Source organism: Chelmon rostratus, chromosome 11, assembly GCF_017976325.1.
Source record: "Chelmon rostratus isolate fCheRos1 chromosome 11, fCheRos1.pri, whole genome shotgun sequence".
NCBI classification, from domain to species: Eukaryota; Metazoa; Chordata; class Actinopteri; order Chaetodontiformes; family Chaetodontidae; genus Chelmon; species Chelmon rostratus.
The window spans coordinates 11,258,747-11,275,182 of record NC_055668.1 but is presented as its reverse complement, the minus strand read 5'-3'; the positions used below and the strand labels follow the sequence as shown (position 1 = coordinate 11,275,182).

General features: G+C 41.7%; 1 protein-coding gene across 1 annotated transcript in view; it reads left to right on the top strand.

The window, feature by feature from the left end:
• The window catches only part of LOC121614044 (collagen alpha-1(XIX) chain), a 95,191-nt gene extending 82,394 nt beyond the window's left edge, over nucleotides 1-12,797 (top strand). Inside the window, exons 46-54 of the mRNA XM_041947812.1 lie at nucleotides 112-156; nucleotides 254-316; nucleotides 723-758; nucleotides 2,276-2,320; nucleotides 2,833-2,976; nucleotides 4,030-4,096; nucleotides 4,201-4,338; nucleotides 7,709-7,786; nucleotides 11,689-12,797. Coding sequence (XP_041803746.1) covers nucleotides 112-156; nucleotides 254-316; nucleotides 723-758; nucleotides 2,276-2,320; nucleotides 2,833-2,976; nucleotides 4,030-4,096; nucleotides 4,201-4,338; nucleotides 7,709-7,786; nucleotides 11,689-11,789 — 717 coding nt within the window. The 3' untranslated portion in view covers nucleotides 11,790-12,797. The remainder of the gene's footprint in view (nucleotides 1-111; nucleotides 157-253; nucleotides 317-722; nucleotides 759-2,275; nucleotides 2,321-2,832; nucleotides 2,977-4,029; nucleotides 4,097-4,200; nucleotides 4,339-7,708; nucleotides 7,787-11,688) is intronic.
• Nucleotides 12,798-16,436: the final 3,639 nt, after the last annotated feature.

The following is a 16,436-nucleotide window of genomic DNA, read 5'->3' as shown; positions in this document are numbered from 1 at the left end:
GTGGCCCGGTCATTATGTTATGAATGGGAGGCTGCAGAGGTGCTGTAGATACGACACTACTGAAGACCTGTCAAACACGCTCTGTTCTCTTCCTGTGTTTGTGATTGACAGGGGAAGCCCGGCGCTCGTGGAGAGCCAGGGATCCCAGGAGAGCCGGTGAGCCGCAGCCTCTAACTCTCTTTGAGCTGTCAATCCACGTGTCATTCCTTTGTCACTGCCGACTGACACATCGGCTGTCTCTGTTCTCTGACAGGGTGAGAGGGGGCCCATCGGTGAGACAGGATTCCCGGGGCCCGAGGGACCCCAAGGTGTTCCTGTAAGGATGCTACATGAATTCTGTTGCTCTCACTATATAATGCCCCTTTCAATAATTTGCAGTCTGGAATGTTTTGGTTAACAAACTGCTCCTTTACATTAGCAGGTTCATCCATGCTTGTTTCACGAGCAGTGATTCAAGGTCAATATGGACAAAATATGTATGTTAGCGATCACTTGTCCTGGAGATGATTACATTCCTCTATGTAATTACCATCAGAGATGGTGCCTATAATTTTTGCTGTAAGCGCACAATGGAACAGTGTTCGCAGAGCAATCAGGATCATTATCCCTTGGTTGAGATATCTCATTAACCGTGGAGATTACTAGGAGTGCAACAGTGCTGATCCAATCGAAGGTGGGAGCTGATACAAAATGTCTTTGTTTGTGTTGCATTGCTCGAGCAGGGGAGACCAGGAAAAGATGGAACTCCTGGATACATGGTGAGTCGTGCGAACACATTGCAAATCCCCGTATAGGAAGTACTTTACATCAGCCGAGCTACAGAAAGATGGCACAGCAGATTTTTATCCCCAAGCTACAGCATCCTGAGTGCATTAAACCTATTTGCATATTTGAGATTTTAACGATAAAAACTAAATGAAATCCTGCAGATTTAAGGCTTTGTTGACTTTTAGTCTTTTTACCCTAATTATACAGTTAATGCTTTCAGGCAATGATAAAATGTTTGTAATGGAGAGCAGTAGACACTTAGATTAAATATTCATTTTCCTGCCTGATGAACCTGGCAAAAATTGAAACAAATACTGCGGCAAAGTCTGCTTTTAGATGACTGATCAAATATATTATACACTATTTACTACATAATCACACAAAATGGGCTCACAGCGTGCAGAGCACATTCATACCCATTCCTCACAAATTATGCAGTCTCATACTAAAGTGGTTTGACTATGAGTATTGCTGTTTTGCTCTCTGATTTACAAGATTTTTGTCACCTAACACCTTAATGACAGCCCCAGCAGTTCATTGTTTTCTTATTATTATTAGTTAATATGCTTCCACCATAGTCTCACCATTGCATAGAGCCTTCTACAGTTTTATCATCATGTTGCCAAAGGTGCCTGACTTTCTGGTGGGGCAACAGTGCCATCTAGCAGGTGGCTTTGCTCCTCCAACCAGACTCCTTGCACACTGCTTTGAGCTTCAATGTAATGCTCAGGGAAGCACATTTCAGTGGGCAAGATGATAGATTTAAACCTCCCATCAGGCATTGGGGAATACGGAGTACTGCAGATTAAAGCAGGCAGGGGAGAACAGCATCACAAAGAGATGCCCGTTTTAAAACCACATCATGCCAGATTGTCTTTTGCATGGCTCCTGTAATCCAGCAGGAAATTGATACAAAGATGCTCCCAGAGGTATTGCTGTGGGCACAGTAACGGGAAGCAATGAGGAGTGACAGGGAGGGATTGGAAGACACAAGATGTTGTGACATGAAGTCTTAGACAGGTATTTTTTCTTCCAGCTCCTCATACAGTAGAGACAGCTGGTGGGAAAGCATCTCAAATGAAAACAGGAGTGATGCAGAGAAGCCGTGACATTGCAGAAGGTGAAACACTATGAGGGAGATATTATACAAGCAATACACCTGAGCTGAGTACGAAGCAATCGATGCACAGTCATCTGAAAAGTGTGCGTTTCTCAAAGTCAAGTAATTCAGGAAAAGCCTGCTGTTTTTTGTTTTTTTTTGTTTTTTTCAGGCAACAGACTTCTGCAAATGCCAGAGTAAATATGAGCAATATGCCAATGTGATGGGCTTAAATAATATGATAGAATATGGGAGTATTGTGTATTTCCCTGCATGTTACTGAACATCAAGACTTTGTGTGTAATGCGTGAAAAGCTTCAGGGTCAGCCTCATTTCTTTTGCTAATTATTCAGATGTCACTCTATGACAACAGAGCCTTAAAATGTAATTCCTGCTTTTTTTTCTAAGGGAGCTACAGGTAGACCAGGGGACAGAGGATCCAAAGGAGAGCGTGTAAGTAGCATCATTCCTGTTTTCCTAAAGAGAAGCTGTTTTCATGACTCAGACTGTAACACACAAAAAGTGTTCTGATGAACAGTAATGAAAGTCTTCACTTCAGCACAAATATGACTAATCCCCACAAGCACATAAGCACTAGATAAAGGCATTTAGCGCTCAGTGCAGTTTCCTATTGTGTTTGCGAGGCAAAATGAAAGAGCTCTGTCACACTTCCGCTGTAATCTATTGCAAATAGAGGATACAAAATGAGGCTTTCAGCTTTGTGCTTGGCAAGAGAACCTCAGGACAGGTGACAGAGTGGACACATTAGGAGAGACAGGTCAGTGCACAGCATGTTAAGTGGTATATCTGGGTATGAGTCAGTGAAAATAGTGACTGTGGTGCACCTTATGCTAGCCAGGAAATGTAGGGTTGAACATAATACTGTAGAACTCAACCAGATCTGAACAGTTTGGTCAGTACTGCATCATATAGAGCTGAGACATGTCTGGGCTTCTTTACTGCAGGGTGATCCGGGGATTCCTGGAGAGAGAGGTGTTCAAGGCGAGAGGGGTCGCATAGGAGATCCTGGCCCTACTGGACCGATCGGACCGGTCGGACAAAAGGGCGATCCTGGCCCTCCGGGACAGCTGGGGAGCACAGACCTCTTGGTGAGCTGTAAATTCGCAGATACCTCCGAGCAAACAAAGGCCGTCCTCCCAGTTGATTATACCTTAAACATCCGACTTCCTTCCTGAGCTTGTGTAACTAGTTCAGTTCTCGTTCCCCCATATGGAAAATGTTGCAGCTACAGATTTCTGCATGAAACATCAAACGAGGCTGTGCAAGGGAGGCTGCTGTTCTCTTTCTGCTGAACGCTTCCCACTCCTCATCGAGGCGCCACGGAAGGTCAGAGAGGGAGCGAGATGGAGACAGAGAGAAAGACAGAGATATGTGGGCGTGCCTGGAGCTCTGCAGAGCAGTGAAAAACACCTCCGTGTGTCACAGACGTTTTACACACACTGTACGCAGTCACAACAGTTATATAACATTCACAGCAGGGATGAATACTGTTTGCAATGCAATGATTCAAGGTCCAAGGCTACACTTGTTCGCTGTTGTTACTGGAGCAGCCCTGGAAAGCTCCAACAATGCTTGTGAGAAAGATTGACACGGCTGACATAAAGTGTACTGTTTTCTTTTCACAGTGTTATTTTTGGTTTCTGACTCCTTCCAGTGGCAGAGCATATATTGTTATGTATTTGCCTTGATAATGCATACATTTAGAGGCTTAGCTGGTACACTTTTCCTCGTACGCATAGACTGCATTACTACAGATCTGGACATAATGTAACAAGAAGAAATCTCTTTATAGAGTTATAATATCAAATTTAATATTCCCCGACTGGTTCCATTTTATTTCTAACTGGGTTTAAGGTGCAGATGTTATGTTATAATGCAACGTGGGATTTCTCTCAGTTAGAAAAGAGGTAAAAAATGTGAGTTTTAGCAGTAATCTCTCCTCCCTGCCCTTGTTTTCAGCACAGATGCTTTCCATAAACGGTGTTGAGATACATGTCAGCCATCCGTTTGATTTTCATGCCGTGAAAACTACTGAGTCTCCTCTGCTGCCAGTTCACTATGAATGAAAGATGGCTCACCGTTGTCTCTTTGCGTTCAGACTGTTTCAGTGAAGTTTCTGTTCTTCTCTGCCGCTCTCGCAGGGTGATTCCGGCTTCATGGAGGAGCTCAAAATGTTCATCCGAAATGAAGTTCTGAGGGTCTTTCAAGGTGCACATCGTTTCCCATTTACTTTACACGCTTTCCCGCGATCGTCGTTCTCTTTTCGTTCTTCCACTTTCTGAATGTGAATTTTTATTTCTCTTTCCCCGCAGAGAGGCTGTCGAGCGCTGCCATGCTGCAGAAGACACCTGCGGGCATCTTAGCTTCACAATTCCAAGGGCCTCCAGGAACTCCTGGCAAGGATGGATTACCAGGCCCGCCAGGAGAGCCCGGACCTCCTGGCCCTCAAGGTAGGAGCACAGGCTGCCAGACTGAGCTGCTGGACATTAACAGCACCGGAGGAAAATAACCACCTCTGTTGGTTAATGACTTAACCTTTGGTTGCTTAAAACTATTGGTGAAACATGATTAACCCCTTGTTGCCTAATGTAATTGTAGTCTATCTATGCAGCCATGCCATGTGTCTGTGTTTAAATATGCCAATGATATGCTGTACCACTCGTGCATTTAAAGGAGGCAGCTGTTAGGCTGGCATGAACGAGACAGAGTGAGGTACAACAGCTTTCAGTTAAAGATGTTTTTCTGTGTGTGAAGAGATGGGATGGAACAATTTGAGACTGGCTGCACTGGGGCGGGGGCACCAATGCAGGTTGTATTTTGTAGGGATTCACGGGTATTTTTCTCTTGCTTAGACCCATATATCAATGCAGACTGAGGGGCGGGAAGCTGAGGAAAGGCCAGGAGTGTGGTGCACAGCGGCTCTCTGGGAAATATGAAGACAAACGGAAGAATTGGCTGTGAATAAGAGAAAGTTTTATCAATGTGGACAGGAAAGAGCCCCAGTATTGATACCTCACTCCAGGAAAAAAAAGCCTCTAAAGTACAAAAGGAGCATAGTCAGGAAAGAGGGTGGACATTCTTTATCAAACTGATACAACTTCCTGACTGCTCATACAACACTAATGGTTTGTTGGTCAGGCTTTATACCTCAAACTTGCTTAGATTTGTGTCGTGTCCGCAGCTGAACTACGGTGTCTTAACTTTTGAAGAGGAGGAGTGTGTTTCTTGTTGGTGCAGATCAAAGCACCACTGCATTGGCCTTTCTCTTTGAGCTTTGTATCTACCTCACATTATTCAAGACCATTTACAATTTAACCCACTGCTATAATATACAATGCTGCTTTCATTCATGAATAATGTAGTTAATGTAGGCAACTACTCACCTATAAGTATTTGTGTGTGTGTTAATGCCACTTGCATTACACGTCTTGGACTTTGTGTAGCTTGTTTTATTTTTTTTATGCTTCTGAAGAGTGTTTTATAGGTGATTCTTAATGCAGCTTTGCAATAGATATTTATTGAAAACAAAGAGGAAAGTTATTTCCCTTGATAAATCAAAAATTCAACAACTTCTTAATTTTTTCTTTGTTGACTCGTGCCTCCACTCAGCTGGGGAGAGAGTTTGGGGTAATATTTCCTCATTATTTCTCGTCATCCTCTGCTGGAGACTGTGCTCCTCTGGAATATCCAATTTGACTTCTTCTACAATATGCCAAAATGAATTGTTTATGGAGAAAAATAACCCCTCTGTTGAGTTCGCAGTCTTTTTTTCCTCATGGTTTGATTTCACGTGGGTGAAGGTCTCAAGCTGTTAGAGAATACCCAAAAGGACGCATGCTGAAGAGCATCATTTCCTCTTTCTTTTCCTTTTTTTGTTGTTTTCCTCCTTTGTTGTATTTGAGTGCTCATTTATTATTCTATTCACCCTTTACTTTAGAAATCATAATGGAAATACTCACTGATGTACGTCAAGATGTTTAAGTGCATATTTCATAAATTCTACATTTAGTTGTTTTAACATTCATTTCTAATTTTGTATTCTTGTGCATTCTGTATATTTATTAACACTGACTGAAACAAAGTGTCTTTTATTATATCAGGCTGTAAACAAGCTGCTCTGCTTTGTGCTGTACAATGTGGAAATCAGTAAATATCTCACAGTAATTGGTCTTTGATGGAGCACCTGCTCAAAGAAAGGTGTTTTTTTTTTTTCTTTTCCTTTGTAAGGCATAGCATGAATGAATACAGGTTGCTGTTAATACTGTTTGCAACAGGTGCAGGGCTACAGTCCTATCAATCAAGCATGAAAAACCACTCTGTGGCAATGTTATTTTTTATTATCGTATTTTGTCCATTAGTGCCCCTAGAAACAATTTGTTTTCAACCAAGTACAGACGCGCATTTTCGATTTATCAGAGTGCTCCAATCCAGCGTGCCACCCAAGCTTATTGCCCTGTGTGCTATTCAGTGTATTTTTTTTTGCTTAAGGTACAGTGCTCTTTTCTCCATGGAACGTCTCCTCCCTGAATGAATGCCCCAGGTTCTGTGAGTGTTGAAAGAAGTCTCATTATTGCGGCAATGTGTGGATAGCCCCTCTCTCTTTGAGACTCGGTTTTGGAGCATTCATGAGCCTTTTTTTCTGAGATTTTCTCTGACATGTAAGCGCTGAAGCGTTTCCCCTTTGGGCCAGGCGGTGCAATGCTTGATACTCCTGTCAATGTTTCTGATGCACTCTATGCAGCCGCTGGTCCTGAGACTCCATTACTTTAAGTGCCTCATGGGGAAATATTTTCGCAGAGCCTCAAATTCTTACTTGGTACGCTGCTGTTTTAAAATGTAAAGGCTTGCTGGCCCTGCATGGAGTGAGAAAGCCTTTGTGTGCATGTTGTTAGAAGCACTGCACTCGCTGGCCTGACTTGAAGATTGGTGCAAATGCTTTGACTTTGTTTTACTCATCAGCCTTTTTTGACAGACTGAGCATGTCTTTGTGTTGATCACTGCTTTATTTTATTCATTTATTTATTTATTTGCATCTTAGAGGTGGTCATGCAGCAACCAATCAGCATCACTGAAAACGCTGGACGATGTATTAACATAAGATTATCTAGCTTTTTCTTTCTGTGGCCAAAAGCAGAAAGCAGTTTCGTGCTCCAGCTTTTGTTTCGTTTTCTAATCATGTTTATGTTCTCCCAGTGAATTACATCAGAGTCAAGCTGTCATGAATAGACATGATTGTTTTCTGCATCTGTTGCATCTGTTCGTTTTCTATTGAATGAGTCCACCTTTGATTAGGCTTATCTTTTCACTCTCTGAATGCCTTTGGAGACCCACATATCTGACCTCTGATTGAAAAAAGCCTCTTTGCTCGGTTGTGAAACCTTCAAAGACATGCGCTTGTGGCCCTGTTGTTGACAGAAAGCTGTACAAGCCCACAACGCCTCCTTCTTCCAATACTAACTCACAGATGGCTTGTTTGATGATTTCTATTTTGACAGGATGTCACAGGTTTTATTATTAAAAGGTTGGGATTGAAACTGGGAATCCAGAGTAGCCTGTCTCTACATGGACTACCAAAACTGCTTTTCTCAAAATAAGTGCAGACCTGATGCCTGACACTGCTGCTGTATTGATGTTTGTATCGTCAAGAAGCTAATCTGTATGGGTCCTGGATAATATGAAGGTTACAGGAGTGTATCCTCGTGTCATGGCATATATACTAATCCTACTAACTGTACTTCATGCTCCATGAACATGACACTGCACAGTTTTACTTTATCACTGCAGTAATCGTACTCAGCCAGAGGTTGTGTCTGTCCTCAGGGTACAGGGGTCAGAAAGGAGAGCGAGGCCAGCTTGGTCTGGGGTTACCTGGAGATCCAGGAGAAATGGGGCCACCAGGTAAGAACAGCACATTATACCAAGAGGCTTGTTTATAAAACAACAACAAATGCTGCACTGATCAATATTTTTATATCATCAATGGATCAAATGACTGTGTAAAGAGAAAATGAAGAATTATCACCTGACTCTGCAGCTCCCCTCAGCACTGTGAGGGGTTTTACTGACTTTAAGATCATTGTTTGTGGTTTTAGGGCCTGGATCGTCACTGTTCTGGTCCACTGTCACCACTTTTTAATCAACATTATTTCCAGCAGACAAAGTCAGTGACTAGTTGGTGAACATAGTGGAGCATTATGCTGCCTAAAAGACATTTCCCTCAGGGGCTGGTGAAGACCAGAATGGAGCTGTTGCTCTGGATCTGTGATGCTTTGTCATTAGCTTGGTTTCCAAATGGAAGATCCAAATCCAAAAGAAAATGCGAGTGAATGCTTGTTACCAGCCACTATGCTATTATCAGGAGTTGGTTCATCGAGATAAGTAGAAGGTGGCGCCAGTTCTCCTGTTGAAAAACCATTATACCAATGTATAAGAAGATGAAGTAATTAAAAGAGCACCAGTTGAACGTCAGATGGTTAAAAAAAAAAAAGCACGATGGAAATATGAGATTTGTATGAGGAAGGTTATATCAGATCTGTGTGGGGAAAAAAATTGTCAAAAAAAAAAACCCTCAAGCGAGCATAAAAACTTTAGTGTGTTCATCAATAAAAACAGAAAGTATTAGTGTCTTTATACACGAGCATTTCTGGCAGTCGAGCCATTCGTGCTTCAGTTATACTACATTTTTCACAGAATGACCGGGACCTGCTGTGCCTCCTCCACATCTACAACTGTTTATCAGGTTTTCTCAACTGTCCACTCAGAGGAGGGAAGTGTAGCGTATCTCGCTCTGATATCAGAGAACTGGGATTCTCAAACCTTAAAAAAACTTAAATTCTATTTCAGCCTTCATTTGGTATCCCCACATGTTGGAGATAGACACAGCTCCCAGATGGCATTATGTTTTCTCAAACTCAAGGCACTGCTGTGACATAAATTGGACCCCAGTAGAGGACAAAATACTGCAGTGGCAGAACAATGAAATCCATCCTGAAAAGTTAAAATCCAAGCTTGGTGTTGTCCTGAACAAAAGTTTCACTGCGCACAATCCAAGATGTCAGCTTGTCCTCTGCTCCTGTGAACTAAAAAATGACTCCCCAAACCCTGATGGAGTGATGAGAATTGGGATTACCTCACTGACTTCCAGCCTGTGACAGTAGGAGTTTATCACTGAACCGAAAGTCCCTCATACTATCAATGTATGTGCATAATGCATGTGCAGGGCAAAAGGACCTTGGCTACAGCTCCTTTGGCGAGGACAAATCACGGCTGTTGAAAGACATCATCTCTAGGGGTCCACGGTGATAAGAAGCACCTTCGCACAACTGGTGGGGTTAGACTTCAGCTGTATTTTGGAAAGAGTTATGAATGTGCTGGGCCACTGTGTAGGTTTTCCCAGTGCACTTCCTGCAGATTTACAAGCTCCAAAACCACCTCCTCGTGTCCATCATAATGAGGGAGCGCTCGTACCACCTCAGTCCCACATAGAGCAGGTTCCCCCTGGACCAGCTACAAGTTCATGAACACTGGGACATATGAGTCACATACAACACACATACATACAACTCAGTTTCACTGTCATTGTACTTCTGTTTTACTGTCAGGAAATGAAACCGCAAAGTTGGGACGCTATGTAAAACATAAATAAAACAGAATAAACAGAATGCAGTCACTTGTTAATGAACCTGTTGCCAATCAACCTGTTTATCTGTGGAGTGATCCAAACAGGTGTTTTTGGAGCGTTCCACAACTTTCCCAGTCTTTTGTTGCTCCTGTCCCAACTTGTTTGAAACGTGTTGCTGCATCAAATTCTCTGTAAACATAAACAATATTTACAAAAATCAATGAAGTATTATAATTATAATATATTGTTGTAACTGTTTCAGTTGAGTCCTGTACATGTCACAAAGCATTAGCAAATGATCACATTCTGTGTCATTTATGTTTTACACAGCGTTTGGAATCGGGGTTGTAGTAAGACGCCCTCCTGGCAGGCTGCAGCTTCAGTTTTGTCGCTTGTCATGAGGGCGTTACAACACCAGAGAAAAGGCTGGGAACGTCTTAGTAAATGGAAGCTACTGATAATTTCAAGGAATTTATCTGGGAGTGAGCACAGTGTCCATGTGCTGTCTTTGCCCTCCCCTCTTTGTTCTCAAGTTGATGGTAATCACGCCTGATGGCGCCGCCGCCCGAGTCGTGCCCACCTGTAGGGCATTGGTTCGGCGCTGTAGCTAATTAGCAGGGTTGAGCTGTAAGTGGCCGCCAAACTGCCGGAGCACACAGATTTAACAAAAAGAGGGGGGAAAAGATCTTTCGGTACTGATTGTTACTTTGTGCACCTTTGCTCTGGTATTGACGGCGCTGTGGAAGCTTTGTGTGTGAGCAGTTAAGTAGGAGATGGATGTGGCAGTGATGAAAAGGGCAAGCTGTGTTTTCAGAGGGAGGAAAAGGACAAGGCAGCATCCGCGATTCCTTTTGTATGAACTGTAGAGGAGGCAGGGCTCCCTTGAGCTGTGGCTGCTCTGACTGATGTTATGGACTCCTGCGGTTGGACTGCAGTGGAGAGGTTTTTTTATGGGCTTATAGAAAATGTCATCGCTGGCTCTTGGTTGTGTGTTGTATGGACAGTATATGAGAGACAAGAAGGCAGTGTGGACTGCTTTGCCACTTCAGCAAGCTGTTGCTAAGTAACATGAGATGCTAATGTCTCATCTGCCATGTTGACCTCACCGTAGAGGACTGGGAAATGTATTTTAACTGTCCTTCATGCTCATTACAGTGAAATTAAAGGCATTAATTGTAAATGAGATACGCAGCTTTTGAGAAAAAAGCAATGTATCGCTTGGTGGTGTGAAAGTGAAATACATAATGGGTTGCTGTTGACATTAAGCCATTTTGAGGGAAAATGACAAAAGTATAGAGAATTTAGGCCTGGAATAGATGTATGTGGTCTGAGAGTCCAAGATGAGGGTCGGCAGTCCAAACGTCTATTCAGTTTAAAATGATATAAGCACATCTTCACATTTAAGAAGCTGGAAGCAGCAGATAATTAGCATTTCTCCTTGACTGAATTACTTTAATGATAAATCAACTTTCAAAATTGTTGCTGATCATCTAATCGATTAATGAACTGAACAGATCAGCTCCAAACTATGCAATCATATCATCACAATACGATTCACCCTGAAAGCTGGTGAAGAATGACATTGAATTATTATATTAATGAGTTTAAGTAGGAATTATCGCCTGATAGAGGGATCGTTTAAAAAAATCCAATATTGGCCGATAGTATTTTATTAAACCTGAAAACATAATATAAACAATCTTGATTAGCATCCATTAGACACTGAGCGGAACGTTTTACACTGTAAAAATCAACTTGTCAGTGTTCTCTGCTGGACAAACTATGTAATGTTGCCACTGTTGCTTCCAGTCACTCATATGCATACACATATATACACTATGGAGCATTAAGCATTGAGATAATATCTCCCTAAATATGAACCTGATTTATAGTCATTCTCTAGTTGAAATATCTCTAGTGGGCTTAAAGTATACTGTAGCCTTTTGAATTAAAACCAGTCATGCATTGCTAACATCTACCCAAGAGAGCCAGTGCTGCATGCAGCTTTCCACGACCTCCATTCCTGACTCTGAATAGCCAGTCTGCATAGACAGCGTCTGCCTGTGTGTGTTTGTGTGAGGGAACCAGCTTTGAGGTTTATCACTAATGGAAAGCTCTCCTGAACGATGATAAAGTGCAGCCCGGCGCAGGAATTAATAATGTCTAATTCTCCGTCAAGGCCCTCCTGGGATCACTTCTCAGGGCCGTCCGGGCTCTCCGGGGCCCCGTGGCCCTCCTGGGACGTGTGACCCCAGTGACTGTCTCCTTCCATCCTTATGAGCCCGGCAGAGGGGTTCGAGGACAGACGTCCGGCTCAGAGCTCAGCGTGGCAGGAGGGGGGACGTCCTCGCTCTATCTGACAGCTTCCTCGGCTCTGGTTTGTCGGACAGACTCACAACTGACCTCTTTTTGTTCGCTTTACAATAACATCTGAATGCAGTCGGGGGCTTTGTCGTCGGTGGTGTCAGGTTTATTTTGCAATGCTGTACCTTTAAGTTCTTTTCTTCTGTTTTCACATCCCCTACTGTGATGTAATGCATTCCTCATCAACTCTCATTATGTCTTTCAAGACCATGAAATGACTTTGTTTCATCAAGTTCAGTCCTGTCCGATAACATGATCTTAATTATTTGTTTGCCTCCTTAATGGGCATGCCGGTTCACTCTTCTGTTCTTATTCAGATAAGCCAGTGTGCTGGCAGAAGGTACATCTCATGTTTGTGTGTGTGTGAGAGAGAGAGAGAGAGAGAGGGAGATTAACTGAATGAATACACTTGTTTTATGTGTAGGTATAAAAAAAATGATTTTTGAAACTCCTTATGCAACCAAAGAGCAGCAGATGTGTCTGATATGGGAATTATTTATTTTTAAACGTGTTCTTCAAGAATGTATTTAAAAGATGGTTCTTATAATTATAGTAAACATGGCTTGGATATTTAGTAATATTATTACCAGAGGGTGGATTAATACACTTCTGGATCACTGAGAGTTTTCTTTCATGAAATTAGCACTCATGACACACTTGCATTGTGCATGATAATCACTTTTTTTCAAAGAATCTGCAGTGTAATCACTGATAAATGTGTCTTCCCATCTTCTGTAGGTTACGCGTCGTAGTGAGCGCTCATCAGTGAGGTCTGCCGTATCTTTTCTAATACTAAGAATGTACAGCTCATATAGTTTGCAGAAGACACGTATATCAAGGGCAGATTTATTTTTTTCCATGGGAAAAAAGAATGTACTTTACCTTTACTGTTTGTTGAATCTGTAAATAAGCTGAACAGCGATTGTGGGTTTTTTTTCCTGTCTGATGGGGTTTGTTGTGATGGGACCTGACAATATGATAACATGAGCAAGATGTCATTGCAATGATGCGTTAAGGTTCTCACTTTTTTTTTTTTTAATCAATCGTACGTTGCTGCAAATATTGAAGATCTGTGTGTGTCTGAGATGGTGATTGGTCACATTTATTGTTTACATAGTGTTGTGGATGATGATTCCGCTGGTTTTATTTGTATATTTTTGATTTTCAGCCACGCAAAGGAAATCGGACTTCTACACTACAAAGTCAGACTTTTTATTTTGGTGCAACATATACTCATAAATGTACTTGAACTTTCTTGTTGTTCGTTTTAATGGCGTCACGGTCTCCGTCTCAGTGTTTCACTCGCTGACCACCGCCGTGCGTCACTATGTATCGTCAGGTTTTGGGGTCTCTTAAGACTGGAGTTTCTATTTATTTATTTGCTCTAACAGGTTTCAGTGGTTTTAATGTTCTCAACTAATTTCAGAAGGTTTTGAGTCAAACTTTGCCTAAACAGGCTTTATGATTTATCTTATTCATAAACTCACATCTGGACGAATGAAAATCTTCAGGCAAAAGTTTCCAGCATTCAAACTTTGGATTTGATTGAATGTCCCGTTTGAAGATTTTTAAGGAAATGCACAATTTGCTCATCCCAAAAGTAACCTTTAAGCTTTATAATCCTACTAAACAATGAAGGTTTATGTATCAGAAAAAGATAATTAGCCTGTTGTGTACGTTGCTTTCCTCAAGCTTTCCTTTTGAGCGCTGTTTAAGACGAGTTAGACTCAAAGGCTTCGATTCTTCTTTTAAGTGTCCTGCTGTGATTAATGTTTGAAAAGTTCTGTGGGTGTATCTGAAATTTTGTGACATTAAGAACTCGCTTCTATCTGTATTTCATCCTCGAAGATCCGTTTGACACTTTTTCCCCCTTTTACTTCATGTCTCACATCGTCATGCTTCTCTTACACACGTGAATTATCAGTCACATCTTACTTTGAAGCTGCAAATATATATATATATGTATATATATATATATATATATTTTCTCCCCAGCATGCAGGCTTGGTTTTATCTCTGCTAAATTTTATCAGTGTGAGTGGCTCTGATTTCAGATGGGTCCTGAATCAGTTGTGTGCAGACTTCATTTGTGAGTTGAAAGAGCCCCCTGCTGGACATGTATTTTCTTTCTCTTTGCTTGCAATGTGAATGGAAAACAATTTTTCTTTGGGTTATAGGCTACATAAAATCCCCTCCCTCTATTGGCTTCTGTCCTTTCATCTCACTAATTTTCATATTCGGTTTAATGGGTTCCCCTCGGAGACAATAACACCGACCTTGACCAAATTCAAATGAGACAGCATCAGCAAACTAATGTGATCTGAACTTTTTGGCGCACTGATGAGAGCAAACCCCCTGCATATATTGAATTTAGCCTGAATTGATATTAGTGCGCACCGGTTTGTGACTTCAATTTAGCTAAACAGTATGATAACTGGGGAGGACACAAAATGGCTGCTGATGTCACAGCCCGCTTCGCTAGCAATTTGCTGCCAGCCATTTTACGTCGCTCCAAGTTAAAATCCATTTATTTTAAGTGGAGGGTGTCACATGGACGCTAACTCAAAGGATGGAGGTGCTGTAGGTTGAAGCATCCTTCAGATGAAATGCCGTTATACATCTAAAGAAGAAAAATTCACTTACAACAGTAGCATCAGTTTTGCACATCCGCATATTTCATTATTTTTGCAGTAATGCAAGTTGATCCTGTTGCCACATGTAATCTAATCTTGTAAATAAGCTCGTAATGAGGGAGAATATGGATCGGCCTCCCAGCGTGGTCCCTCGGATGAAACATGTCTGCCTGCTGCTCTCACTCCAGCTCCTCTCTGCTCCTTCTTAAGCTCAAGTCGTGCTGAGTGACTTTAATGTGTGTTTTTGAGAGTCTTTGTTTCGTTGAATATCTACCTCAGTCTTGGTTTACCACCATGTCTTCATGAATAGCTATTTTGCAAAAAAATAACCCAACACTGACTGTTGCCTTTTACTGAAAAATAAAACAACAAAAAACAAGCAATTGAAACCTCGTGTGTATGTAAAAACAGATACACGTCAGTGCTGGATGTTCGATAGAGAGCAGGGCCCGTGATGTTCCTGCTCTGGAGGTTGATCCAGCGTGTATGTGGTTACCAGGAATCAGAGGTTATATTTTACACTTTTCTTTGCAGCATCTTTTATCTACACTGATGAACGGCACCTGCCTTACACGTGTGCAATAAATGTTACTCAGTGCTTTATTTCCTGTGTTCCCGTGTGGGTCTTTATTTTATGTGTGCCCAGCAACAGTTGGAATAACTCATTCAGGTCTCAGTCATGAAAATGCAAAGATACGTATGAAACATATCAAACAGCCGTGATAAGTTCACTATTCTTGACCTCTGAAACAGTTCTTGACAACGCAATCTCACCTCCAGGTCTGTTTAGTAGCTGTTGTGGAGATTTCAATAACATTGCCTGATCTTCCTCAGCAGGCGGAGTTTGCTCAGTTGTCTTGAAAACGTGGATGAAAAATCCCCAAAGTACTTGCAACAGATGGAAATTGGAGCAGAGGGCAACTCTATCTGCTGATGAAGACCATGCAAAATGATTGAAAGGGCAGAACAGCAGTTAAATGGATGTGAGATTGTGTTTGTCAGCTGTGATTTTTTTTTTTTTTGAGGTAGTCAGTTTTAATGAAGTAATTGGGGAACACTGATATTGCATTTGCTCATTACTCACAGAATATCACAGACCGATACCAGTAAACAAAATAAATTAAACACTGCTTGTGTTTTTTTCTTTATTTGTAACATTAATGAGGTTCTCCCTCATCCCTAAAATGTATTTCCACATGTGCACGACTGCGCTCTGTTGTCATTCTGTACAATGAGACAAAATCTCACATCAGGTTATTTTGTAGGAAATATAAATAACCACAATTCAAACATTTTTTTTTACAGATTTACAACATAAACTGAAGTCAGTGTGACTTGGTGACATTTTCATCCTCTCTCCTTTTTATTTATAAAAGACAGTCAGAAATGTATATTAAAAAGGGTTTCAGTAGGTGTAGCTTTGGTACATTAGCACATACAGAACAAAATAATTGAGAAAAGGCACCTAAAGCAAAAACATCCTGATCCTGATTTGTGCTGGATGATTGTTTGAAATGTACTGTGAGAAATTGGAGGAGCTTTTATTTCAGAAAACAGAGTAAATGGAGAAAATGGGGAGGAAAATACAGGCAGCGGTACAAGGAGAGTGGGATAAAATACATTTCTGGTCATTTCGTATCGTCTCAGAAAGGCGAGCACACCGTCCTGAAAATATCAAAATATCTCCCAGGTAGAAAAAAACACACCAGAATGAGCAAGACTTCTGCAGCACATGAAAACATTCTGTGTTTCTTTAGGACTTGAAGAGGCTGGCTCCTTCTGACGGCTGGCACAAAACATGCTCATAAGACTAGAGGTTAATGGATCAGAGGCAGCACACCAACCGCAGCCCTTCGGAAGACAGTGTGAAAAATGCTGTGTGCTCAGGGGAGCTAATCCAACAGTCTATCTGTCTCTGCCAGAGTGGCTC